Source organism: Maniola hyperantus, chromosome 17, assembly GCF_902806685.2.
Source record: "Maniola hyperantus chromosome 17, iAphHyp1.2, whole genome shotgun sequence".
In the NCBI taxonomy this organism is placed as follows: domain Eukaryota; kingdom Metazoa; phylum Arthropoda; class Insecta; order Lepidoptera; family Nymphalidae; genus Maniola; species Maniola hyperantus.
The window spans coordinates 8,842,389-8,868,269 of NC_048552.1; the positions used below are offsets into that span (position 1 = coordinate 8,842,389).

General features: G+C 37.7%; 2 protein-coding genes across 12 annotated transcripts in view; one reads left to right on the top strand and one right to left on the bottom strand.

Annotated features, from left to right (window-relative positions):
• The first annotated feature begins 59 nt into the window (after positions 1 to 59).
• On the top strand, positions 60 to 8,339 carry IleRS (Isoleucyl-tRNA synthetase). Its single transcript, XM_034977625.2, has 4 exons — positions 60 to 255; positions 930 to 1,035; positions 1,598 to 1,799; positions 3,956 to 8,339. The coding sequence occupies exons 1-4, from the start codon at positions 128 to 130 to the stop codon at positions 7,150 to 7,152; spliced, it is 3,633 nt and encodes a 1,210-aa protein (XP_034833516.1). The 5' UTR covers positions 60 to 127; the 3' UTR covers positions 7,153 to 8,339.
• A 105-nt stretch (positions 8,340 to 8,444) lies between these two features.
• The window catches only part of Rbcn-3A (rabconnectin-3 alpha), a 65,249-nt gene continuing 47,812 nt past the window's right edge, over positions 8,445 to 25,881 (bottom strand). For 5 of the 11 annotated variants that reach the window (XM_069504104.1, XM_034977616.2, XM_069504100.1 and 2 more), the window contains 15 exons: positions 25,131 to 25,273; positions 24,254 to 24,416; positions 23,705 to 23,807; positions 22,703 to 22,885; positions 22,090 to 22,271; positions 21,500 to 21,608; positions 19,560 to 19,643; positions 17,681 to 17,741; positions 16,821 to 17,053; positions 16,455 to 16,524; positions 16,214 to 16,288; positions 15,605 to 15,822; positions 15,117 to 15,222; positions 14,027 to 14,124; positions 8,445 to 13,353 (listed from right to left, as the gene is read on the bottom strand). In XM_069504104.1, coding sequence (XP_069360205.1) covers positions 13,348 to 13,353; positions 14,027 to 14,124; positions 15,117 to 15,222; positions 15,605 to 15,822; positions 16,214 to 16,288; positions 16,455 to 16,524; positions 16,821 to 17,053; positions 17,681 to 17,741; positions 19,560 to 19,643; positions 21,500 to 21,608; positions 22,090 to 22,271; positions 22,703 to 22,885; positions 23,705 to 23,807; positions 24,254 to 24,416; positions 25,131 to 25,273 — 1,834 coding nt within the window. In that variant the 3' untranslated portion in view covers positions 8,445 to 13,347. Of the gene's footprint in view, positions 13,354 to 14,026; positions 14,125 to 15,116; positions 15,223 to 15,604; positions 15,823 to 16,213; positions 16,289 to 16,454; positions 16,525 to 16,820; positions 17,054 to 17,680; positions 17,742 to 19,559; positions 19,644 to 20,175; positions 20,233 to 21,499; positions 21,609 to 22,089; positions 22,272 to 22,702; positions 22,886 to 23,704; positions 23,808 to 24,253; positions 24,417 to 25,130; positions 25,274 to 25,881 lie in introns of all 11 variants that reach the window. The other 6 variants (XM_069504107.1, XM_069504106.1, XM_069504101.1 and 3 more) reach the window with 3 other exon arrangements.

Genomic DNA, 25,881 nt, shown 5'->3' on the forward strand with positions numbered 1-25,881 from the left:
TCAAAATTTGTTTGCCCGTGAGCCATCTGATACGTAGTATCCCTATTAATCTGTGGTCGGTGCTGTCTGTGAGTGATGTGGATATTTCTGCGTGGAAGTTTTAAATATTAGAGGCGATATTTTCATCATGTCGCTAAAAGTTGATCGGGTTCCTGAGTATATAAATTTTCCAAAAGAGGAAGAACAAGTCTTAGCATTTTGGAAAAAAATTGATGCTTTCCAGACTTGTCTAAAGCATTCAAAAAATAAACCCAGGTAAGAGTTTCCTAACCTATATGCCTACTAAACAATTTCAAGCATAAAATGTTAGCACGTTATTAGTTCAAACCATAATTTTATTCTGGATCTAAAGAATTCAAATCATTTTCCGAGTGGTATAGTCTACTCAAATACGTTATGTCTGTCTACAAAATTAGTCAGATAGTTTTTAAATTCGAAATATCGTATAGACCGCGACAGGTTGAGATGGTATTCGGGGTATGAGGTAGGGGGCGCCCCGCACGCCCGCAGCACGTTAGCGCGGGGGCTGTGCGGGGCGTTTCCTCCCCGATTGCCATTTATATGGATGTTATATAGCAACTTATAGGTTTGCAATCCTAACCGTAACCCATAGTCTATTTCTATATTGCATTCTATAAACCATCAAGTCAAAAGTATAAAGGCATTGTCTACGTAGGCTAGTAGTTCTACCGTTGTTGGCTACATCATCACTTATCATCTAAATTGTCATTCCAGCCAAGCAAGTCTGTATAATTAAAAAAGGAATGGTACTGTAATTTTTACAATACAATTTACATTTTAATTTAAGTACTTAATTGATTTTTATTACTAAGCCTTCTGCTGGCCGTCCGTCCATCTGTATGTAAATAAAAAAAATGTCCAAGTCTGACTTGTACTTGATTGATTCAATGGTGTTTTATGTATTATAGATATTCCTTCTATGATGGGCCACCATTTGCCACTGGGCTGCCTCATTATGGTCATATCTTAGCTGGAACAATAAAAGATGTAGTCACCAGATATGCCCATCAAAAGGTATTTTTACATATTTTTTTTCAAAGAAATGATAGACATAATTATTTGATCATAGCTACATTATTGTAGTTATGAATAATATATTTTTTTATTCAGATACAAGTTAGCCCTTGACTGCAATCTGACCTGGTAGTAAGTTATGATGCAGTCTAAGATGGGAGCAGGCTAACCTGGAAAGGGGTATGGCAGTTTTTATTAAACCCATGCCCCTTTGGCTACATAATATATCTATTATTTGATTTTCTCATTTAACTAAAAATAAGGAGCTAAATATGTCTGTTATATCCTTTTCTCATTTAACTAGGAATAAGGAGAGCAAGGAGTGGGAGCGGTGTTGTTTAATTGTTAATCTTATGAGTTTCAGTCTGCTCTTTCATCTTTGATTGAGGCTCTGGTATTACTTTGATGGTGGTTATGCTGTCAGTTTTATTTTTGTGCTTCTGAGTCTTAGCTTGGGTCTGTTATATAAATGTACTTTTTTTAAGATCACAACATTAGGTACTAAACTTTAATCCATTTATTTGTGACTACTAATGAAAACAAAGTTTGCATTTCTTTGCAGGGTTATCATGTGGAAAGAAGATTTGGTTGGGATTGCCATGGCCTACCAGTCGAATTCGAAATTGATAAAAGTCTAGGAATAAAAGGACCCGAAGATGTTGAGAAAATGGGTATAGACAAATATAATGCTGAATGTCGAAAAATTGTTATGAAGTATGCGGATGAGTGGGAGACTATTATTACACGCATGGGGAGATGGATAGGTAATTAATTATATTCACATTTATGTCCTAAATAAATACATTGTGGCTCTAACACACCTAAAGCCTGAACACTGAGGGAGATATATTGCCAGAAAGCAAGTAACGCATGGCCAAACAGAATTTATATTATCACTACCCATATTATAAAAGCGAAAGTGTGTTTGTTTGTTGGTTTGTCTTTCAATCACGTGTTTTTTTTTTGCATAGGTATAGTTAAAAATCTGGAGAGTGAAATAGGCTACTTTATATCCTGGAACATCAAAGAGTTCCCATGGGAATTTTAAAAGCCTAAATCCACGTGAACGAAGTCGCGGTATTATAAAATAATAATCTTCTTTATTCGAATAAACTTTTACAAGTACTTTCGAATAGTCGGATGCATCTACCATACGATCTATAAATACGAAAGTGTTGGTTTATTGGATTGCACCTGCACGGTACACATCCATACTAATATTATAAATGTGAAAGTGTGTCTGACTGTCTGTGTCTGTCTGTCTGCTAGCTTTTCACGGCTCAACCGTTCAACCGATTTTGACGAAATTTGGTACACAGATAGCTTGCATCCCGGGGAAGGTCATAGGCTACTTTTTATCCTGGAAAATTGAAGAGTTCCCACAGGAGTTTTAAAATCCTTAATCCACGCGTACGAAGTCGCGGGCATCAGCTAGTTCACAATAAAAGTGCGCGTACGTGTGTACGATGTTATACAAGGACTGTATGAAGCACGTCACAGAGCAGTTCGTGACGGTGATGTCGCACTTCGTCAAGAGTGCCATTCAGTTTCATGTATTCTAATGCAGTTTGCTTGGATACATTTGCTTCTCCATGTTTAGGTTATTTGAGTTTTTAATACCAGCTGGTCGATTCCGTAAAACCTGCATAGTAATAAATAAATAAATAATAAATATGCCTTTATTCAGACATGTTTCATTTTTACAATAATATTGTTAGTCGCTAATAATAGGTACAAGATTACAAAATATTAAACTACACGATTTTACATAACTATTACTTCTAAAGTAACTTATTTCTAACACTTATAATATACTAGACTAGCTTATGCTCGCGACTTCGTCCGTGTGGACTACACAAATTTCAAACCCCTATCCACCCTCTTAGGAGATAAATTTTCAAAAATCCTTTCTTAGCGGATGTCTACGTCATAATAGCTATCTGCTTGCTAAATTTCAGCCCGATCCGTCCAGTAGTTTGAGCTGTGCGTTGATAGATCTGTCAGTCAGTCAGTCAGTCAATCAATCAATCAATCACCTTTTCCTTTTATATATATATAGGTGATGCCCGCGCCTTCGTCCGCGTGGATTTAGGTTTTTTAAAATCCCGTGGAAACTCTTCAATTTTCCGGGATAAAAAGCCTATGTCCTTCCCCGGGATATAAGCTAACTCTGTACCAAATTTCATCCAAATTGGTTGAACGGTTGGGCCGTGAAAAGCTAGCAGACAGACAGATAGACACACTTTCGCATTTATAATATTAGTATGAATATGGATTATATATTACTTATTTATTAAGTCTTGTACTGCCTCGATAGCCTACAATTCATCTGTTTGCCACTTTTTGGCAAATGCCTCCTCCAATTGCCTCCATATATTTCTGTCGCCAGCAGTTCTAGACCATGTGGCGCCTGCTATTTCTCTAATATCATCAACCCATCTGTGTACTGGTCTACCCCTTTTTCTTTTTAAATGTCCTGTGTACCAGTGCATTACTGTTTTGCTACATTTATCTTGTCTAAAACCTGCATCAATCATTATTACAATCGCAATTATTGTGATTGGCTGAATTTATGGTATTCTTGTTGCAACAATGAATTGTAGCCAATAAAGAGCGAGTGTCAACCAATCAGAGGTGATTGCGATCGTGAAATTGAAGCTGTCATACTACCGCAATTGCGTAACTGGTTTCTATAGCAGGAATACTTGGTGCTGGTATTGCAAGTTCACTTAATCATTATGTGAATTTTCAGACCACCCATTCTGAGAATAGCTAATCAAAATAGCCATAGCGGATAGGCATTTCTTGTAATATTGTGTGATTCAGAAATAAAGCTTTAAGGTTCACATAATATATGCAAGATATTGAGTGTTAAAAAAATGAAAATTTCTAATATGTATTATTCATTTCTTCTTTTCAGATTTTAAAAATGATTATAAGACTTTATATCCATGGTTCATGGAATCAGTTTGGTGGGTGTTTAAAGAACTGTACAACAAAGGTTTGGTCTATCAAGGAGTGAAGGTAATGCCTTATTCTACTACATGTTCTACCCCTCTGTCGAACTTTGAAGCTGGACAGAACTATAAAGATGTTGTGGATCCAGCAGTTGTGATCTCGTTCCCTACTTCAGAGGGATTTTCTCTCCTCGCTTGGACCACCACACCCTGGACTCTTCCTAGCAATTTAGCCCTTTGTGTTAATCCTAAATTAACTTATCTAAAAGTCAAAGAAAAAGCAACAGGGACTTGCTATGTTTTACAAGAGGACAGATTTCCTGTTATCTTCAAAAATACTGAAGATTTTGAAGTACTTTATAAATTCTTAGGTCAAAAACTAAAAGGAATAAAATACACCCCAATTTTCGATTACTTTGTGGATAAATGCCCCAATGGTTATCAAGTTCTAACGGATGGATATGTTACCAATGATTCAGGTACAGGTGTTGTTCATCAGGCACCATATTTTGGTGAGGATGATTACAGAGTTTGTTTGGCGGCTGGTATCGTGACAAGAGACCAAGATATCATATGCCCGGTTGATGCGAGTGGCAGATTTGTAGCACCTGTAAAAGATTTCGAGGGACAGTATGTTAAAGATGCAGATAAAAATATTATTGCGAACATCAAAGCTCGAAACAGGCTCATACAAGCTGGACAGGTGAAGCACAGCTACCCATATTGTTGGCGTTCTGAGACTCCTCTCATTTACAAGGCGGTGCCTTCTTGGTTCGTTAGAGTAGAACAAATGAGCCAAAACCTCTTAAAATCCAGTGAAGAAACATATTGGGTACCGGAATATGTCAAGGAAAAACGGTTTGGCAATTGGCTTAAAGAAGCAAGAGACTGGGCCATAAGTAGAAATAGATATTGGGGAACACCTATCCCTCTGTGGATATCTCCCGACAAGCAAGAAATAGTATGTGTGGGTAGCATTGCAGAGCTCAGTGCTTTGACAGGTAAAGAGATTACAGACCTCCATAGAGAGAGTATTGATCATTTAGAAATTCCATCTGCAAGACCTGGCCAGCCACCCCTCAAGAGAGTGTCAGAAGTGTTTGACTGTTGGTTTGAATCAGGATCTATGCCTTATGCCCAGTGTCACTATCCTTTTGAAAACAAAAAAGAATTTGATGATATTTTCCCCGCAAACTTCATTGCTGAAGGAATAGACCAAACGAGAGGCTGGTTTTACACACTGATTGTACTGTCCACAGCTTTGTTTAACAAACCGCCATTTAAGAATTTGATTGCTAACGGTTTGATCTTGGCAGCTGATGGACAAAAAATGTCAAAGAGGAAGAAGAATTATCCAGATCCCTTAGAAGTTGTATCAAAATATGGTGCGGACGCATTGAGACTTTATCTCGTTAATTCACCAGTTGTGAAAGCTGAGAACCTTCGTTTCAAAGAGGAAGGCGTAAGAGATGTTATAAAGGATGTATTCTTGCCATGGTACAATGCATTTAGATTTTTAATGCAAAATGTTGAAAGGATTGTTCAAGAAGACAAAGTTGACTACAGATTTAATGAAAATGCAGTTAGAGAAAATGTAATGGACAAATGGATAACTTCGTTTACACAATCTTTGATTCAATTTGTGATGACAGAAATGGCTGCCTACAGACTCTATACTGTTGTCCCGAGACTGACAAAATTCATCGACCACCTTACCAACTGGTATGTCCGGATGAATAGAAAGAGGTTAAAGGGTGAAAATGGGATCAAGGACTGTCAGGTGGCATTGGATACCTTGTGCGGTGTTCTATTTGATATGGTGAGAGTAATGGCTCCATTTACTCCATACTTGACAGAGCTCATGTACAAGACTTTACGCCAACTCTTACCTGGAAGCTCCATGGAAAGCGTTCATTTTAACATGATGCCAGACCCGAAGCTGAATTTTGTAGATACGAATATCGAAAGAGCAGTTCAAAGAATGCAGTCTGTGATTGAACTTGGGCGAGTTTTGAGAGACAGAAAAACGATTCCAATCAAATATCCCCTACCTGAACTGGTTGTCATACATCAGGATCAAACTTACTTGGATGATATTAACACCTTGTTGAATTATGTTCTGGAAGAAATTAATATAAAAAAAGTGGAACTTTCGAGTGACAAAGAAAAATATGGTATAACATTAAGAGTAGAGCCAGATCACAAAACACTTGGTGCTCGCCTTAAAGGTGACTTTAAAGCTGTAACACAAGCTTTAAAAGATCTCAACAATGAGCAATGTGAAAAGTTTGTTGCTGACGGTTTCGTAGAACTCATTGGTCAGCGTGTCGACCTCTCTGAAGTGAGAGTTATATTTCAAGCTCAAGGCAACGATCAATACGAGGCTCATAGTGACAATGACGTGTTGATCTTGTTGAATGTTACGCCCGATCAGAGCATGCTCGACGAGGGATTTGCCAGAGAAATCATAAACAGGTTACAGAAACTCAGAAAAAAAGCGCATTTGGTACCGACCGATGAGGTTGACGTCTTTTTTTCAGTCAACAAGGAAAGTGACATTTTGCGTATTATAAACGCACATCGCGATCTTATCGAAGGCACGGTTAAGGCGCCTTTGAAATTTATCGACGAATTGTCGTCTTCAAAACCGTTTATTATTCAAGAAACTCAGGACCTGAAAGGTTCACACCTGAAGTTAGTTATTACATGGAGAAAGGAGGTCGAATTACCTTCTAATCCTTGGGCTAATATCATTTTACAACATATTACACCGCGGTTTGGTGTAAATACGAATCAAGGAAGCATCATTCTTAAAAGTAAAGATAAGTATATAAACCTGGATAGTTTGTACAGGGAGGTGGAAATTTTATTTGGCCTGTATGGAATGAAGTTTACTTTGTGGTGCGATGGGGTTGAAGTAAAGGATACAGTTGATTTAAATGCAAAGAGCATTGTCGTTTCGCCCACAAAACCTAAAGACGTCGAATCACAAAGTATTCCTTTTTGTAAGTTCGTAAATATTGCCAATGGTTCAAAGACTGCTACACTCTTTGTAGAGAATCCACAAGGCATTAAAACATTAAATGCGGAGAAAGCTGTACAGGTATTGGATAACTTAGGAATGAAATTGACTGATAAAGATATGAAGATCTTCAACTAAGTAATCATAAAGTTGCTGACATCCAAACTTTCTCACTAGTTATTGCTGTATCTATTTTTAAGCCATTAGTGTTTTTAATCCGCATACACACCAATAAAAAGTGGCATTGTGTTCGGTGAAAATGATTATGTCTAACACAAATCGTCAACATCGTTTGCGTGTTTCAATTTACGGGGAAAATGTTGCATTTCGGTTCAACAACCGCATGAAGCATTTCGGTTCAACACACGACACAAATTTTTATTGGTTTGGACGCACTAGGCATAAAAATCTTAATTGAAAATTGCTTTATTTATTTACCGATATATGAAGCTTGGCTTAAAACTTAGGTTCAATTGACAATGACAAAGTCGAAGCGAATTGAAACGACATAATTTTTTTCTTATTGAGCTCCACAACATAGTGCACAAACTACAAAAAGACACCACGCCGGTTATACGGACTAAAAGGTAATTAATTTACTTACTTTTTAACCAAAAATATGATAACGCGCGCATTCGCTTTAACTGACGTTTCGCTTTGAGTGTGTCAGTGTAAATCAACCTTTATTTTCACTAGTCAAAGATCTTGTGACTTGGTATAATTTTTTACTGGGACCTATGGGGAAATCCAAAACTATAGGAGGTACAGGGAAACAATCTTAGGAAACATCAGTTCTTTTTGTGAAAGCAATTTTGGCATAGTCAATGTTTTGGTCAAGTGTGAATTGAATATCGAAAGAAAAAAAACTGACAGCAGAAGTTGGTCGAATTTACGTGAATAATTTTGTGGTTAAAGAATTTATTCTCAAAAGAAATCAGATATACAAATTTCACTTAATGAGAAATTATAGTAACAAACATAATTCTAACTTCTGCTTCCCGATTTTTTCTTTCTACACAATGAAATGATCCTTTCATGAAACTGAGTCAATCGGCATTAAAAACAATTTAGTCAATTTCATTGATTTTTATGGACCACTCGCGCTTGACCGATAAATTGACAATGCCAAATTTGTTTTATTTTTAATTGTTTTCATAAAAAAAGAAATGAAGTTTCCTAAGACAGTTTCTCTGTACCTCCTATGGTTTTGGATATCCCCATACTGTCCCAGTTAAAAAAAAACAGAACTGTATAAGTATACTACAGTATTGTATCATCTGTGTGGACTGTTGAATTTAATAAAATAAATAATGGTTTTTAATATCTACTCGTATTTTATTAACTAAATCTTACAATTATTTAAAGAAATTTATATTTCATGCAATGCATATGTCAACTTTCATGAAGACAGGGAATAATGAAACGCATAGTTTTAGATTAACCTTTATTTTAAACATTCTTTCATAAATAAAACAAAATAAGCTTTAATCAATATGAACATAGTTCACAAATTACAATAACACAGATATGCAGCGTGTAGATTAGGTATTAAATATTGTAATAATAGGGTACGTGACTAGTCTGTATGTTGGATATCAAAGGTCGGTAGGTACGTAGGGAATTCGTTTATAAGTTAGAGTATATTTTTTTCTAAATAAAAATAATACCAAGATTGCGAGAAAAAAGTATAAAATAGTTTTTGAACAAGAATTTACTTTATTAGACTTTGATTTACAAATCACATCAAGGTGATGAATACGCAGTAGGGGTAGATAACTATTCGAATAGTACACGTTACATGACTCCGAAGAATCTTCAGATATTTTGATTGAAAAAATAACATTCGTGTAAAAAATTGTCAAACCCTTCTTCTTCTTTTCGCTCTGGGCTGGTTTCCGCACTTAAACTTTTCCGTCTGTTGTGCGTTTGTCAAACCCTATTTTACAATAATTATTATTAGGTACCTATTCTATAGATACAGGGCCCCGAGTGTAAGTTTGGAAGTTAATGAAGGTTGCATCGCCGGCGTTGAATCCGTCATTGCATATGGACAGCCCAGATATCTCCATTCTAATTTGACGGATTAACGCAACTCTGGTGTCACGTTCATTAATTTGAAAAGTTACCGCCTGACCTCTAAGTTTTGGCTTGGCAGGTTGTAATTATTGCAATATTTCGTAGCTAGATACAGTATTGATAAAAGAACACACACAAGTAACTGTTGATTCCAAGCTTTCTAAAAAATAATAATTTTATATACATATTAAATAATTACATTGATTTTATATAATTTACTAAATTTCTGTATAGGTGGCTATGTACTACATAAGTGAGTAGCATAAATGAATAATAAGTAATTTCAAATCTTAATAATATAAAATAAGAGGTATTAAACATATCATGAAAATTAATATTTATGGATATTGTAAATTAATAAATATGACATGACAATAAAGAACACTTTTATATCGAGTTGGATCATGTTGAGCAGACCTCATAAATGAGGCGCCAAAAAGCACACCATCTATATTCTATCCGCGGAAAGAAGTTAGCGCTCTCTCTCTGTTACGTAATCCCATGCAAATTATAGAGGCAAAAATATCAGTGGGCGCTAACCATTTTGAGTCACCAACCAATCACAAACGAATCAATGTTTTCTAATTGAATTTCGAATGTTTTTTGAATTTTTGCCTCTATCATTTGTATGGGAATATGTAACAGAGAAAGCGCTATACTAACTTCTTTCCGCTGATATATTATAATTAATGTTTACAAACATGTAAGCTTGGAACGATCATCTTATTCAAATACAGGCATAGCTTGAAACCTCATGCTTAGAAATGTAACAATGTGACGACGGATATTAGGAGACGTAATATCGCCTGATTGTGTATTTACACATTCGCTCGAGAGGGCGCGACGAGTGGTGAGCTAGGATATGCGATACCAGAGTGCTTAGTATGAGATTTTTCCTTACGCCATCGTTGATACTAATTCGAACATTCGAAACACTTCAGCATTACAGCAAAATGGTCCTTAACTGACCAAAAGCTCAAGTTTGTCCATATGTCTACAGCTAGCGCTCCAAGTGGATTAAATTCAAATCTGTGGTGCTGAACTTTTAACTTTAAATCAAGGAGCTTTAGACACATTTTACTCTGATATCAACGTTGGGTTAAATCTCATACTACAAGCACACTGTTCAGACATCCGTGTCTGGCCTCGGCTCGCAATCACGTAGTTGCGAGGACGCGTGACATGTGGATGACGACGATTTTGCGAATATGCAAATGCACAGTTGACACTGCGCTGATACAATTCAATTGAACAAAAACATGACATTTTGTTACATGATTATGTTCTAATTAACGAACTTATTGACTACTCTATTGATATAATGATGATGATTATCACACAAACATGAAAACAATTACATTTACCTACAAAAAGTAAATTTTTCTACAGTAAAATTGCTATAAAACAAACGAGCAACGTCAACTATATACTTAAACAAAAAAAATTGTAGATAATAACGAATTAAATGGATTGTATAGGTAGTAAATACTTTCACAGAAAATAAATTTTAGACACAATAATACATACTCATAAGTACTATTTACAATTTATTAATTTGATTAATTAAATATTCTGGAATAGGTAGTATTACAGATATATCACTTTTAACATTTATTTAATTTTTCTGTCTGTACCTAGTTAATTAATTTCCTGAGATTTTATCATTGTTTTACAAATACATAATTTTTAACTTTCTTAAGCCAATATAAATCTGTCAATATTGTCTTAATGGTTTTTTTTAAATAGTTTTCAACGATGTGCTTCTCATGCACGAGTAAAATACTTTTCAACGAAATTATGTGTCAGTAAAATTAAATTGTTCTTTTGTAATTTGTAGAATGTTATAGACAATGTGTTCAGTAGGTACATCAAATGATGTGTTCATCGTGCGAATTTAAAAATAATAAGACCTAAAAAGATGGTAACTTATTTCAAAAGTGAATTTAAACGTACCTACTCGCTGTACACAACTTTGGCGATAAAATAATATTAACCTAAAAAAATTACAAATAGTCAACCGAATATAAATAACGAAACTGTCTAGGAAATGTCTTTTGACAGTAGACATGTGGTTTGGTTATACATACAAGGGGGCAATTCCATTGCAATTACTCGTCTTTTTAATGATTTTACGTATTAAAAAAGACATTAATATAATCATTTATTAATAGATGATTAAAACTTTAGTAGTATAATGTTAAGAATAAATTATTATTATAAGAAATGCTCTAATTAAATACTCATTAATCGTGAGTTGTATATAAAATATTAAGATAAAATTATATATATTTCGAAAAATAAGCTATAGAAAAAATTAGGATAAACAAACACACAAAAGGCTTGGATACACAAAACGCGGCGGCAACTACGAGCGTGTTCAACCGCATGGAAAGAGGTCATACTGACGATTTGGGGTTACATTACATAACTCCACTCTGACTATACATAATAGACTCCACTCTGACTGAACTCATGATTGTGAGTCGAGTCATGCATGGAAATGTGAGCTTTATATTGTGTTCTTTATGGTGGAATGTTCAACATTTTATTGAAAGAACTGTAGGTACGATGCGTGGTCGACGCTTCTTTAAAATTCTTAACGTTCCACCGTAAGGCACACAATATAAAGCTCACATTCCCATAGTTTACTGTAAGTCGAGCCTGAGACCTTAGTAACCAAAGTAACTTTAAAGTACGTCACACTATGGCAATCTGCAACAACGCATTTGAGTGTGAACGCCTCGTATGAAAGCTACTAGGAGCCGCATTGGACATGACACCGACGTGCGTCATGTGTGTCCGAGCCTTTACCAATTGATGTATACACAATATCTTCCAAATTATATGTAGAAAAGTAAATAATTTTGATTTTATTGGAATAAAATGCGAGCCTGACGTCCCGCGTCAGAACATATCATATGCAACACACACAAACACCGCGAACGCAGTGGCGGCGCATACGAAGGCAGTTATAGTTAAATAATTAAAAAATCAACTTACATACTTTAACCAAATGACTTGTTTAAAATGTGGTTGTAACTATGTATTTATTTCATTTTGAAAGTATTGATTGTAAACGTCCTTTATAGAATGCACGCCAATGAGTTCGCGGATTTTGATTCTGAGAAATAAATCTCTCAGCCGCCGTTCATTCTGTGATCAATAATACTGTTAACCAGAGCGTAATGCAGTGTAAGGTTGCTTTATTGCTTTATTTTCGTAATGTTTTTAAATAACGTATTGCTTTTTATAAAACAAAATGGACGTATAATTTCGAAATCATCCCAATTTTTACGAATAGATGAAACTCTTACGCCTAATAGGTGTGTGAAGTTTTTAAAAAGATTTTTTAAGCTCCGAAGCTTTCCATAGGTCACTCGAAACATATCATGTGTCGATAATATGATTATATAGAGATACACTTTAACATTACACGTATTAAGCCACGACAACAAACATACGGTAAATCGTAATATATAATAAATTATTATTATTAATAATAATATGTAAATGATTTATTATGCGTCAACAAGTTACACGTATTAAGATTATGTGCACTCATATATGTTAAATATCTCGAAGGAGTATCTGTTAACAAGAATAAAGGCTCGACCGCAGTCGAATTCATAAGTTGCAGACTTATTGCACTCGAAGAGTTCACTCCTCCACTCCGTAGCAGCTCCGCTGTTCCCTACAATCCCCCGCTAATAAATAAATCGAACCTATACCTCTCGTCTAAGACGACGTTAAAGGTAAAGACAGACTAGATCCATGCTCGCAACGTATGCGAAGCAACGTTGCCTACATCAATACCCCCATATAAATGCGAAAGTGTGTTCGTCTCTTGGTTTATTAGTTTGTCTTTCAATCACGTCGCAACGTGGCAACGACGGGTTGACGTGACTTTTTGCTAATCCCAAAGTCGCCCAACGTGCCTAAATAAGTTTTCACAAAACATACTCAGTAGTTAGTACACGTCAATCCAGTATATACACAAAATATATAGGAACGTTGCATCTCATACGTCGTGCGGCCGGTCTGTCTTTGCCTTAAGCATTTCGTACTAGAAATAACTAAAGATTCATAAACATTTGTAATACACTAAAGATACAACATCGCCTACTCAGTGACTAGTCTAACGGCGTATAATCCTCATCGTACAACAAACAGCAACAATTAAATACATCACAGCGGGACGTAGGGCTTCACTCCGGCCCTCTCTATATACTCGCTTCACTTCACTCGACCACCATACGATTATACCTGGAAATAAATTTATATTTTCAAAGCTAATAGCATATTATCTGTCGTATATTGGTACGCGCCGCACGCGAGTAAGTATACGGATTTTAAGATAAAACGGAACAACTCGTGTTTCGCATAATGAGTGTGTGCCATAATAGTAAATTTTCTGTTAAATAAAATTCTTATAACTGACTGACAGAACGCACAGCTTAAACCGGTGGGTTTAGATTTTAGAAGCTTGAAAATTTGCACAGGAGCTTTATATTATAACGTTGGTGATTAATATTTAATTTGAAAATTCATCCTAAGGGTCGATGATTCACATTGGCAGCGAATCGAAGCGAAATTCTAAATATTTACATACCTACCATAGAGTTGACCACCATGTAATCCATTTGCAATATTATCTGTGCTACACGAGGTGAAGATATGCTGAGTAAAATTTTAAAGTTTGTACTGAAGCGGAAATGTGTTTAATAAACAAGCAAGTAATTGTTAAATGATGTGATAATCACGTCATCTTCCAATAATATTTTGATTGGTAGAAATCCCACACAACCCCGCCTTTACGCTTCAGTGGAAACTGTAAAACTAAGGAGGTTAAGTAGAGATGACACACGGCTAGTATGTAGTAAAGTGTAGGCGATTGGCACCGGGAGTTTCTGTCTTGTCACTACGTGGACGCACTCACCGTGGAGTAGTGGTTATGCGCGGGCTGGTCGCGCTCGGGCAGCTTGCGCACCTTCATGGTGCCGTCCGCGCCGCACGAGAACACGCGCCCCGCGCCGTCTGCCGGAAACACATGCGTTAACAACACTGCGTCAGAACAGACATGAACTGTGGAACCAACTCCCTTCGGCGGTATTCCCACTAGATTAAAACATAGGGCGAACCAACAAATTCCTGAAAGGCCGGCAACGCATTGGCGATTCCTCTGGTGCTGCAAATGTTCATGGGCGGCGGTGACCTGCTCGTTTGTTCGCTATTTTTATATGAAAAAAGGACAAATTCACCGGATCTGACACCAGTCCTTCGCCCGTGGGAACAACCACGGGACTGACCCCACCTCCGCGTACGGCTGCGAGTTTATCGCCCGCAGCTCGGATTCCAACGGAAATAGCAATAAGTCCTAGGGCCCGGCAGGCTCTAGCCGGTGAAATAACGGCTAGAAGAACACCACCGGGGCATTAAAATGCCTTGCGCCCCACCCGAGTAAGGAAGTCACGCCTCGAGGCCCGCACAGCACAGCAGACAAAACGCGTTAAGACATCAATAATGTCGAATCAGTAACCTCGCCTATTTTCGAAGTCAAATAGGTTAGACGCTTGAACCTTGTATTCGTACCTGTGTCATTTTCAAACTAGGATAGGACTTAGCAATGCAATTAAGTATCATTTGCTTTAACGGTGAAGGAAAACAACAGGAAACTTGTATGCCTGTTTTTTTTTCATAACATTCTCAAAGGGGTGTGAAGAATGCCAATCCGCACTTGGCCGTCGTGGTAGACGAGAGGAGACCCGCGGGGTGATTATGTAAAACGTTGCAGTAGCGACAGCAACGCGACATTTCATTTGCTGTCTCTCTTCTTCTTCTTATTATTTTGCTTTGTGGCTATTGCTGTCTCTCTCTAGCCGCTGTTACGAGTGACGGTTGACAGCAATGATCGCGAGATTTACGCCTGTCGCAAGCCTGTCGCGAGATACGTAATCACCCCGCCGTTCTCAGCCGTGAGCCGGCCGGCGTGGCTTGATGATGATGACTGTACAAAAGTGCGTACTAACCTATATGTATCTGTGTTACGCCCTGGCCAATGTGTTTGAAGAAGGAGCTTCTCGCGTGCTCTCCCGCGAACGTGTGCAGCAACTGATGTGTAGCTAGCGAAAACACCTGTGCAAAATTTTATACAATTATTTGTTGCTTTAGTGCAATACTTCCTATTTATTTACTAATTTTAATGTGTTAAAGTCGTCCTTTAGTGTAAATTTTTACAAAAAAAAAAACCCCGCGGTCGAAGTAAAACTCAATTCGGGTGAGGGAACATTTTTTTTAAATGAGTCGGCGAAAGGTTCATTATATTTAAAATGTAGTAATGTAGACAGAAAAAAGTAGAGCTTTTAATCTATGGCACTAACTAAATTAGCGGCCATTTGCGGCGGATGTGAAAATGAACGGTGCTCCCGTTCGAAAAAGATCTCTTAACTTTGAAGCAATCTCCCAAGTTTCGCCTGAGGAAGTTTTACTTCAACACAAGCGAGAGAGAAAGATATACCTTAATGTCCCCGTCAGCGGCGCCGATTGCGTAGTAGTCCTCTTTTGGTGAGAGCGAGACGCACTTGATGGGCGCGTGGTGCGCGTTGAGCTTGTGGCGAGGCGCGCGCGCGCGCAGGTCCCACACCAGCACGTCGCCGCGCCGCCCGCACGACACCAGCGCGCCCGCCTGCCCCGCCCACGCCACGCATGCCGCTCCGCCCTCGTGGCACGTCCACGCTAAGACATGTCATGTTGTCAAACGTCATAAGTTAACGCCGACCGCGCAATATAAGAATAAAATCATCAAAAAACGTTCTAACGCACGCTCGACGATATTCTCGAATATAATTATCAGCGTTCCAGCGAATTTGAGCTCAATTGCGACTGAGACACGATACTGATGTTTTCTAATGGTTTGTCGGATTTAGTGCAAAATGTACAAACAGAGTGATTTTCAACGCGCACGGTTTCTTCTGCCAGATCAATATTCTGAGCAACAAATACTTACAGTATGCAGTCAGTCTAAAACATGACAACGAACGATGTTCATTTTAAAAAAAGAACCATCTCCTCCAGTATAAAGTATGAGATTTTATGCTAACAAACAGAATATGTAAGAGGTACTCACAAACCACTAAAGCTTTCTTTATGGGCATCAGTGTATCCCAAATGGCAACATTCTTACTCTCGGAACTGTGACCAGCTGCAATAAAAAATATTTTTCATTAATGATTAAATAGCGCTTATTAAAAAAAAACCGATTTCGGGTGGTTTTTTCAATCGCTAAATAATACTGAGGAATACTATTGACGTTATGACAGTTTTGAGTATATTTAGCGATTGAAAAAAACAGTCCTTATAATAATTACCTGTGGCAACTAAACTACAGGAACCTAAAAATACGAAGTCACTTATGCCTTTACTGTGGCATTGATGAGTCTGAAACAAACAATTTTTATTATTTTAGTATAAAAGTAGTAGTTATAGTTTAGGAAGGGCTAACTGAAGTAGACGAATCATTTTAATGGTTAAATAGAATTTTATAAAAACCTTAAGTAATGAAATGTTTGACTTGAAAGGGCTTAGCTGATAGCTAAGTTACAATACACATCACAGAACAAGACAGCATAAGGGTGCTGAGTGCGGGGCAACGTCCAATTTGTATTCTGTTTTAGGATTGCATCGGCGCTTGCTTCTCCTAATTTCGCTTCACCAAAAAAGGTTGGAAAACTTACAAAAAACGGTCGCGGCGAAGCGTGCGGCTGGTTGCCGCCAGAGCCTGCCGAAGGATGCAATTGCCACAGCGCGAGGTTGCCGTCCGCGTCAGACGCCGCAAACTTGTTGCCATAATCCGAGAAACGCACGCGCGTCACTTTAGCGAACGCTCCCGGCGCGCGGGGAGACCAAACGCAGGATCCGTGACCCCACTCCCAAAGCTGCACCGATCCGTCTGCGCCTCCCGTCAGGTCTAACACATGTAAAGATGTGATATAATCTCGCAGTAGGATATGAAAGTACCCCTTACGTTATAAAGGATGTGCTAAAAATGGAATATCTTATTGTCGTTTAGAGGTTGGTACAATAAAATCAGTCGCCAATTTTACTCTGGGACCGGTGATGTTTGGATGAAGATTTCAAATACGAACCCCACATTTAGGAAGCAGAGAAGGCGGTGTTCCCACTTGATTTTAGCATGGCGTTTCAAAGGGTGGATTTAAAAAATCTCGAAAAGTCTGCAACGCATTGGCGGTTCCTCTGATGCTGTAAATGTTCATGGGCGGCAGTAATCACTTAACATCAGCTGACCTGTGACCCGCTCACTCGTTTGCTCGCTATTTATATAAAAAAAGAAAAGTAAACTATATTGGTGACTGATACCAATGCCTAGGACGGAGGACCCCTTTATTTTTTTGATAATAAAAAAATGACAATGAGTACCCTGATTGTATTGCATTTTGACAGTCAACACTGTCAAAATGCAATACAATCAGGGTACGACGCACATTCTCAACGCTAACTTTACTTTTTAGTACTTTAGTACCTTTTGATGTAACATAAAATTAAATCATTTTTCACCCGTTTCAGACATACTTACACAACGGTTGTGAAGGATGAGCGGCCATTCGTTTGATATTGTCAATTTTGTGTTTGAGTACCTGAATAAAAATTTATCATAAAACGAAAGCTCTTTAGAAACTCCAATAATATAATAACATAAACACATTAAATTAAATAATAATAATACTAATACCTTACATTGTTATAACTTAAGTCCGATATAATATAAAGAGTATTAAAGAAAAAGTTTATGGATATTTTAAGTACTGTATAATATCGATATTGAAATAACATGAAAAGCCATTAGCACACAGACATTAATCAGCAAGCGCCTATTGAAACAAACAAAGCTTTGCATCTTTACCGTTCATAACATAATGTACTTTTTCTAATATCGAGACAACAAGAATCTATAAATAAGGAAACCACCGACGAGGACCTAATAATGGTAACTATTCAGTTGAACATAAATCTCTAAACTGAATTGACGGGCCTAAAAGTATTGTAAGTAGTGCTTTTCCGTAGGGAACATCGGCACAGTTCACGACAGTTAGGGAACTTCGACGTCACTGGCAGGCGTCAAATGTTAGTACATTAGATGCAGGGTGTCTTATGGTGGCACAATAGCCTAATATTTGACATCGTCGATTCAGTAACAAACCGAGAGTTCCCTCACTCTAGAATAGTAATACTTTGAGATTTGTCAATTTAGTTCACTAGAGATTTCCGTAAAACCGAACTAGCAACCAACGTCTACGATGAGATGCGAAAATAAAACAATAATGATCGAAACCAAAAAAAGGTAAAGAAACCGATGGTACTGGCGAGTGAGCGAAAAATTAAATAGGAACTTCACAAAACAAAATAAAAGAAAATAAATTTCTTCGAACGAAGACTGTTAACACTGCCAAATCGAAACACTCAACTAAATAAGGTGTGCATCGGATACAGGATTTAACAAATCTCAATAAAATGGATAGAACTAAATAAGGTGCATTGGGTATCGAGGGAATAGGGAGTAACGGTTGAATACTGCAACCTGAGTGAATAGATTACTCCAAACATACGTGGTTTGGTTGACCAAGCAAATTCAATGCAATTTTGTAGCCATGTTCTTATAATTAATATCTGTGTGTGTGGTTTTCAGATTTTTGTAAAAATATATAATTTCAATATGGGCTCAACAAATTTACATACAAAACTTTGAGACATTGAAACTACACTATTTTACGGAAATCTGGCACAGACTCAAATATATTATGTTTTAGAACGTATCTGCTTCAGTTTGTTTGGTTAATATTGAAATGAGAACCAAACTATGTTTGTATGAAAAGCGCTAGGGAGCGTACTAGGGAAACTTCTCTTACGGAACGATTCAATAATATTATGCCGAAACGTCATGTCAGTTAAAATGTAAGGTTTGGTTCAATAATATATTTTTCAGCATTCTGAGGTAACAGCAAGGAAGGGAGTTAGGAGTTAAGAATCGTTTCAAAAATAGGATTAAACAAATTGAAATAACATTAAAGCTGATCATAGATTACAGGATGAGCCGCAACGCATTTCTCAGTACTAGAAACCGTCTAGAAATGTAAGCTGATACCATTATATGCATAATTTAGTACCTAGAGTACGCGACAGAAAATAATGTACATCGACCTTTAGAATGAGATTTCGGCTTTGTAGAGTGTCGTCTGTGTCACTCATACCTATGTGACGTTTTGTCGGCTCAACGACAGAGACAATGCTCTACAAAACCACTATCTCTTTCTAAAGATCGATGCACATTATTTTCTGCCGCGTACTGTACGTGTAATGTGCGATCAGCAAAAAAAGTGCATTCCGATAAAAGTAGTTATTTCGAGGGGAGTGAGGAAGGAAGTCAGGGGGGAAGAGAGGTTACGGCAATCACTGACCGGTTTCATTAGAAGCTTGGAGCGATGCATCACCAGGCGACAGTATTTGGCGTCGTGGCAACCCGGGAACTGCAGGCCCTTGACCTGCGGCCAACATTGGGTTACGCGCATACATCTTACACACAGCCTGCCATAATCTCTTGAAGAACAGTACCAACTTTACCAGTGCCTTGAGCAGACACGTAATAATGACACCCCTATTTCACTGATATTTTTCTCCTCCACAACAATACAATACTTTACGATTCGTGTCTCATATTTTTTTGCGAATTAAAATATTAAATACAATACGTAGATATAATGTTATAAAAGTTTTAGTAAGTTAGAAATATAAGCGAAGCGCTTAGGCGGCACGCAACAATACCACTTTATATAAATACACAAAACCCAACACCATTCCGATTGCCCGACACCTAATGAATGAGTGAATGTATGACAAAAAATTACTAACACTTTATCGGTTCTATTTGAAATACGTTTCAGCAAAAACATCGTTTATGTTAAATATGCTCTCAAGGAGTAAGATAGTCTAGAAGGCGTCTAGGTGGCGAGTTTTGATATCGTTCATTCACTCATTCAGAACGGCAATAGTCGTTAGTGAATATCGTACACGTACTGTGACAACGTACGCTTCGTGGCCAGTTGGCTTTGTTTGGCTTGCCTGGCGCTCGTGCTGTGGATTTATTTCATCAGTTCAAATTTCAAATTCATGCCCAGCATTACTTTATTTTTTTAATTATCCTATTACAATGTAAAGGATTATTTAAATGATAAGCAAGCTTGGGAATGAGTTGCTTAACGACTTTGTGATAGTTCTAATAAGTTTCAATAAATTTGTAAAGTGGTGATAATAAAAAGAATACCCGGCTGAGTTTGTTGTGGGCTCTTCTCAGACCTGGGCGCGTTTGGAACCCTCGTAGCTTTAGTTTTAAGTTTGCGTTATAATTATCACCACTATATTATCTTACAAATCTAACACTATACCAGACAATCAATAAGAGTAATTTATTACCTATTTTGAATAAATCATTTGACTTTGACTTTGACTTTGACTTAACTTCTGGGGTGGTCATTAGCCAAAATATTATGTACAGAAAATAAGACAGACAGCTGAATACTGAAGCCCTAGTAAGTTGTTGAGCAAACACTAAAAACTCCAACAAGTGCTGCTTTTGGTCAAAAGTTAAAAAAACACATTTAAGAAAGCGTGTTTAAATTGTTGAAATTAATTTTTGTTTGAAGTCTTTTATCACGGGTAAAACTATATTTAAATATCTTACAAAATTCATATTGTTTTGATAAATCCTACAATAGCAACTATGGCAATCGATGGTTAGAAAAATTAGTAGTATACTCTGATATTAGTCTTATTAGTCTAACCATACATTATTACGATACAACTTCGTTGGCGATAAGCCCCATATACACCACGAGTTCGCATTACCATATAAAATTGTGAGGCCCATATGCCACGAATACACTTTGCAAGAAGCCCACGCAGGTGGCCGAACAAGCTAGCACAACTCAAACCATAATTTTATTATGCTAGCTTGCTCTATTGTGTCTAATATTATTTCAAACCTTATTCCTCTACAAAAGTATATTATTACTTTTTTTGGATATCTAAATTTAACTTTGCAAACACACGCGAGTTACATGAGCGATAACCTGCGCGGGATACTTGCGATGTGTACGTTGACATGGCATGGCACGAGAAATCAAATGCATTTTCTGCTCGCGCAAGTAGCCTGCGTGTGTCCCCACGAAAGTGCAAGATACTTGCGCGAGTTACATGCCCCGTGTGAACTATATTAATTTCTCCCACATATTTAAAATTATCGCTAACGAGTTTGGTATACCATCTAGAAAAGGATTAGTAAACCTCTAAATACAAAATATAGTAGTAAATTCCAAGTTGGTAAAGAGTAAACTATACTTACCACACTGGCGCCGCGTCCCGTCTGTCCCGCCATGCCTACCGGAGCCTGAGGGGCGTTCGGGTTTAGTGGTGAACTGTTACCGGTGCCAGGAACTGAGCCTCCGTTTGGTCTGAAAACAATTTTGCCAACCTTAAAACGTAACTGTCGTGATTTAATCTACCATAATACAATCTGAAAGAAATATGAGAGAAAATGAGGAACGCATTACTTTGCGGAAGAAACAACACCAGTATCGTAATATAATATATAATAAGTTGATATATAAGGCACATAAACAACATAACCGTGAGTTTGCACTGACCAAACATTTACATAAAAACATTTTGAACACGCTAGTTTCTGTTAATATATCCAAGCAGCTGTTTTGCTTGGAAGCCTCATTTTCAAGCAAAAAATTGAGGCCAATGTTCGTGATTTGGATTAAAACAGTACAATTACAGTAAAGTTTCAACAGATTTTATTCAGGGTTTTCCTCCTTCTGTAAACTTCAATTTAGTTCAGTTGTACCGATTCGTTCACCAGCTTCTCATCTTAGATAGCGATACTGCCTACGAACGCTAAAACGAAGAAGTTTCAGCACGTTAACTCACTTATCATGATGCTGTATAAGCAAGAACCCAGTGTCGGGCAGCGACGCGGGATCGGCCGACAGCGCCAACAGATCCACTTCGCACTCGTCCTCGGCCCAGCACGCGCCGCCTTTCAGCAGTAACGACACGTCCATCTCTTGCACCTCCCGAGCCGTTGCCACCGCTAAGAGACCCCCACCTACCTGAATAGTACAATTTTTTGCCCTTATATTTACAGGCCAAGAGAAAATTTTATTAAGATTAAAACATCATCGGTATTTTAGCTGAGGCAAGCCTAAAAACCTACAGAAAAATTGAAGATTAAAACATCATCATTTCCGTTATTATTATTTCCGAATCAATGGTAAAAGTATTTGACGAATCAAAAGTACTTGTAAAGATTTATTGGATACAAAATCTTTCTATTCTATTATACTAGATCAGCGAATACATAGGTGCCAGACTGTATAAGAAGAGCCTTCTTTACACTCGATAATATAGAACGTCTTGCGGATATAGCATTTTTTAACAAATTTGACCAAATTGACAAGTAACAGAACAAACAGTTTAAAAACCTATGGACTGTGTTCGTCAATGAGGTTTATTCTAGGTTCTTTCGAATAATAAAACTTACTCTGTTGAGACAGAACGCGGCGATAGAGTCCTGCTCCTTATGTATGATCCGCACAGGACTGTGAAGCTCGTCGTCTTGTACTCTAGTCTGGTGCGGTATGCAGCCCGCGCGTCCGTCCGCGTGTGCCTCTGCCGACAACGACTGTGTTCGGCGCCGAGAGAACACTGCTCTTATGAACACTTCCTGTAATAGACAAAAGATACAATTCAGCAACTAAAAATAAAGTCAATGCCACTAATTTGAACTTAGAGCATTTCTTCATCAGAAAATGCTTAAAAACCGTAATGTACGGTGTTTCTAATGAAAGAGACTGTCAATAGCCGCCTCTTGGACTTTTGTAGGCACTAAAAATTACTTATAGTTATTCTGGTGCAACACTTTCGAGCGGAATTCCACGAACATTTTCCGTTAATAAAAATACCAGAACAATAGACATTTTCAATATCTACAAAAGTAGCTACGAGATAGATTGTTGTTATAAGCAGTTCCATTAATTAGAACAGCTTGTCTCTACTAATTTAGTGCTTACGCATTCTTGTTACTTTTTTTTACTTTTTAGGGTTCCGTACCTCAAAAGGAAAAACGGAACCCTTACAGGATCACTTTGTTGTCTGTCTGTCTGTCAAGAAACCTACAGGGTACTTCCCGTTGACCTAGAATCATGAAATTTGGTAGTTAGGTAGGTCTAATAGCTGGTATTTGGTATTATACACACAAAAAAAATTAAATTGTGGTCATAAACTAATAATTAGTATTTTCAATCTTCGAAGTAAGATAACTATATCAAGTGGGGTATCATATGAAAGGTCTTCACCTGTACATTCTAAAACAGATTTTTATTTCTTTTTATGCATCATAGTTTTTGAATTATCGTGCAAAATGTCAAAAAATACGACTGTAGTACGGAACCCCCAGTGTGCGAGCCTTGGCCGGTTTTTTATTTTTTTTAAATTTGACCAGGAGAACCGTTTACTTTGTTTTTCTGGATTAACGAGTACTCACCTGAACAAGCTCTTGTCGAACCAAGAAATTCCATAATCGCCGAGCTGGTGCCGTGCTGTACAGCGCCGAGTTGAAGGGCGTGTTGTGTTTTTCTAACAGACATCTGGAAATATAAAATACCGATGTAACCTTCCTTTTTACCTGTCAGCGGCAAATCCCAGAGGGGGGTTATGTGTTTGACCTGAATGTGTATATGTCAGTTCCTATATAGCTCGTAACTATTCAGCGGCTCAACCAATTTTGATAAATGATACGTCATTAGATTCTAAAGTTTAAACTTATAAAATGTTCACATAAAATAAAATTCTTTTAAAAATTCAAAATGCCGGTCTCTTGTCCGTAGACGGGGATTTTTTTATTACTGGTACATGTGTATATTAGTTGACACGCATCGCGCATCGCACGGTTTTGTCATAACTCCGATTCAAAATTATCACCGGAGCTGAAGTCAGAAGTACTAAATCAATTGGAAGTTCCGACCTTTCGGAGTCGAATTGAAGATTAGCATCCCTTATTAAACGACGACGAATGGCTTACATAATTCATTACCTGTATTTATTAATAGGGGGTCCGGAAGTCTGCTGGTCGGGGAAGCAGCCGGGGATGTAGTGCGGCGGCGGCGCGCGCGCCTCTAGCGTCTCTGTGAGCTGCTGCTGCCACTGCTCCACGCGACGCAGAGCCCCGTGCACCGTGGGGCTTGTGGTTGCTAGTTCTAACACAATCATTTATCATCATTAGTCCAGGGACAAATCTAGTAAATTCTGCACGCGAAATCTGCCTACGGAATTACTCTATAATAACTAGAACTAGCTGATGCCCGCGACTTCGTCCGCGTGGAATTAGGTTTTTTAAGAGTCCCGCGGGAACTCTTTGTTTTTCTGGGATAAAAAGTAGTCACTCTTCAGGTGTTTATCTAAACCAAACAAACAAACACACTTTCGCATTTATAATAAGGGTACTGATATAGGACGCAGCACCATATCTGCGCGTACAAAACGCTGGAGAAAATTTCCGCGCGTGATTTTCAGCTAGATTTCTCTTCCTCCCCTTCTCCTCCTAGGTTATGAGATAACTTTTATGCAATGTATGTGACAAACACCGGTTTTAATGTAGTGTGTCACAATGCAATTAGGTGTGATGATCGATCAACAGAAGTGCACCCTGAGTGTTAGCGGTGTTACGCCCAGGCGTGTCGATTCGCTTCTATGGGCAATGGGCATCACACCAAACTAGTAAGAGACAGAAGCGAAGCTTCTTATTCAACATATAAAAAATTCCTGCACTAATTTTAGTTCACTCATATATTCATACTCACTTAAAACCTAATATAACCGTCGAAAGTCCAAACGATCGACTAAAAAAACTCCGATCGCCTTCTGTCGCGTCACGACATACAACAACACAATAATGTATCTTAAGCATTTACCTGACATTTCAATGCCGCAAAGCTGCAAGAAATGCTGCAGTTTTTGCTGCGCAAGGCGTAGCACAGCGACTCGCATCACGTGCCACGAGTACGAGTCCGGCTCCGAGTGCTCCATATTGGCACCTTTGCGATGTTTTTCAGGCCTAGAAATATTATAAGGAAGTGTGGTTATTAACCCAACGTATCAAAGTAAGTACTTGTTACTTTAAAAAAAAAAGATTTCAAATGGACAACACTTATCTACTCCCACTATTTCTATAAGAGATCTATACCAGTGTCTCTTGGCAGGGTGGGAGGTTGTAGAGGAAGAATAGGTACAACACGTGTAGATACCTAATGTTAACGGCTTCGGTATACGGAAAAACTCAAGCTTCGAGTTTATGATTATACCTGAATTTGTGTAACCTGTAAATATTTTTTCTTAAATAATTTATTTATTTATTATTATTATTATTATTATTAACAAAGATAGATGGTGGAACTTATTAAAATGCTTTCGCGGGTGTTCTTGAGAACTTGTGAGGGGTATATATAAAAACAAAATCGGTCAAGTGCGAGTCGGAGTCGCACACAAAGTATTCCGTACCATCGTTCAAGAAATAACACTTTTTAATTTTTTTAATTTACATGGCAGCCATTTTCAAATTCTTATTATTTGCTGTTTATTGCTTGCTGGCCACAGAAATACACATTCTGTGAAAATTTCAATTTACTACTTATTACGGTTCACGAGATATACAACCCGCTGACA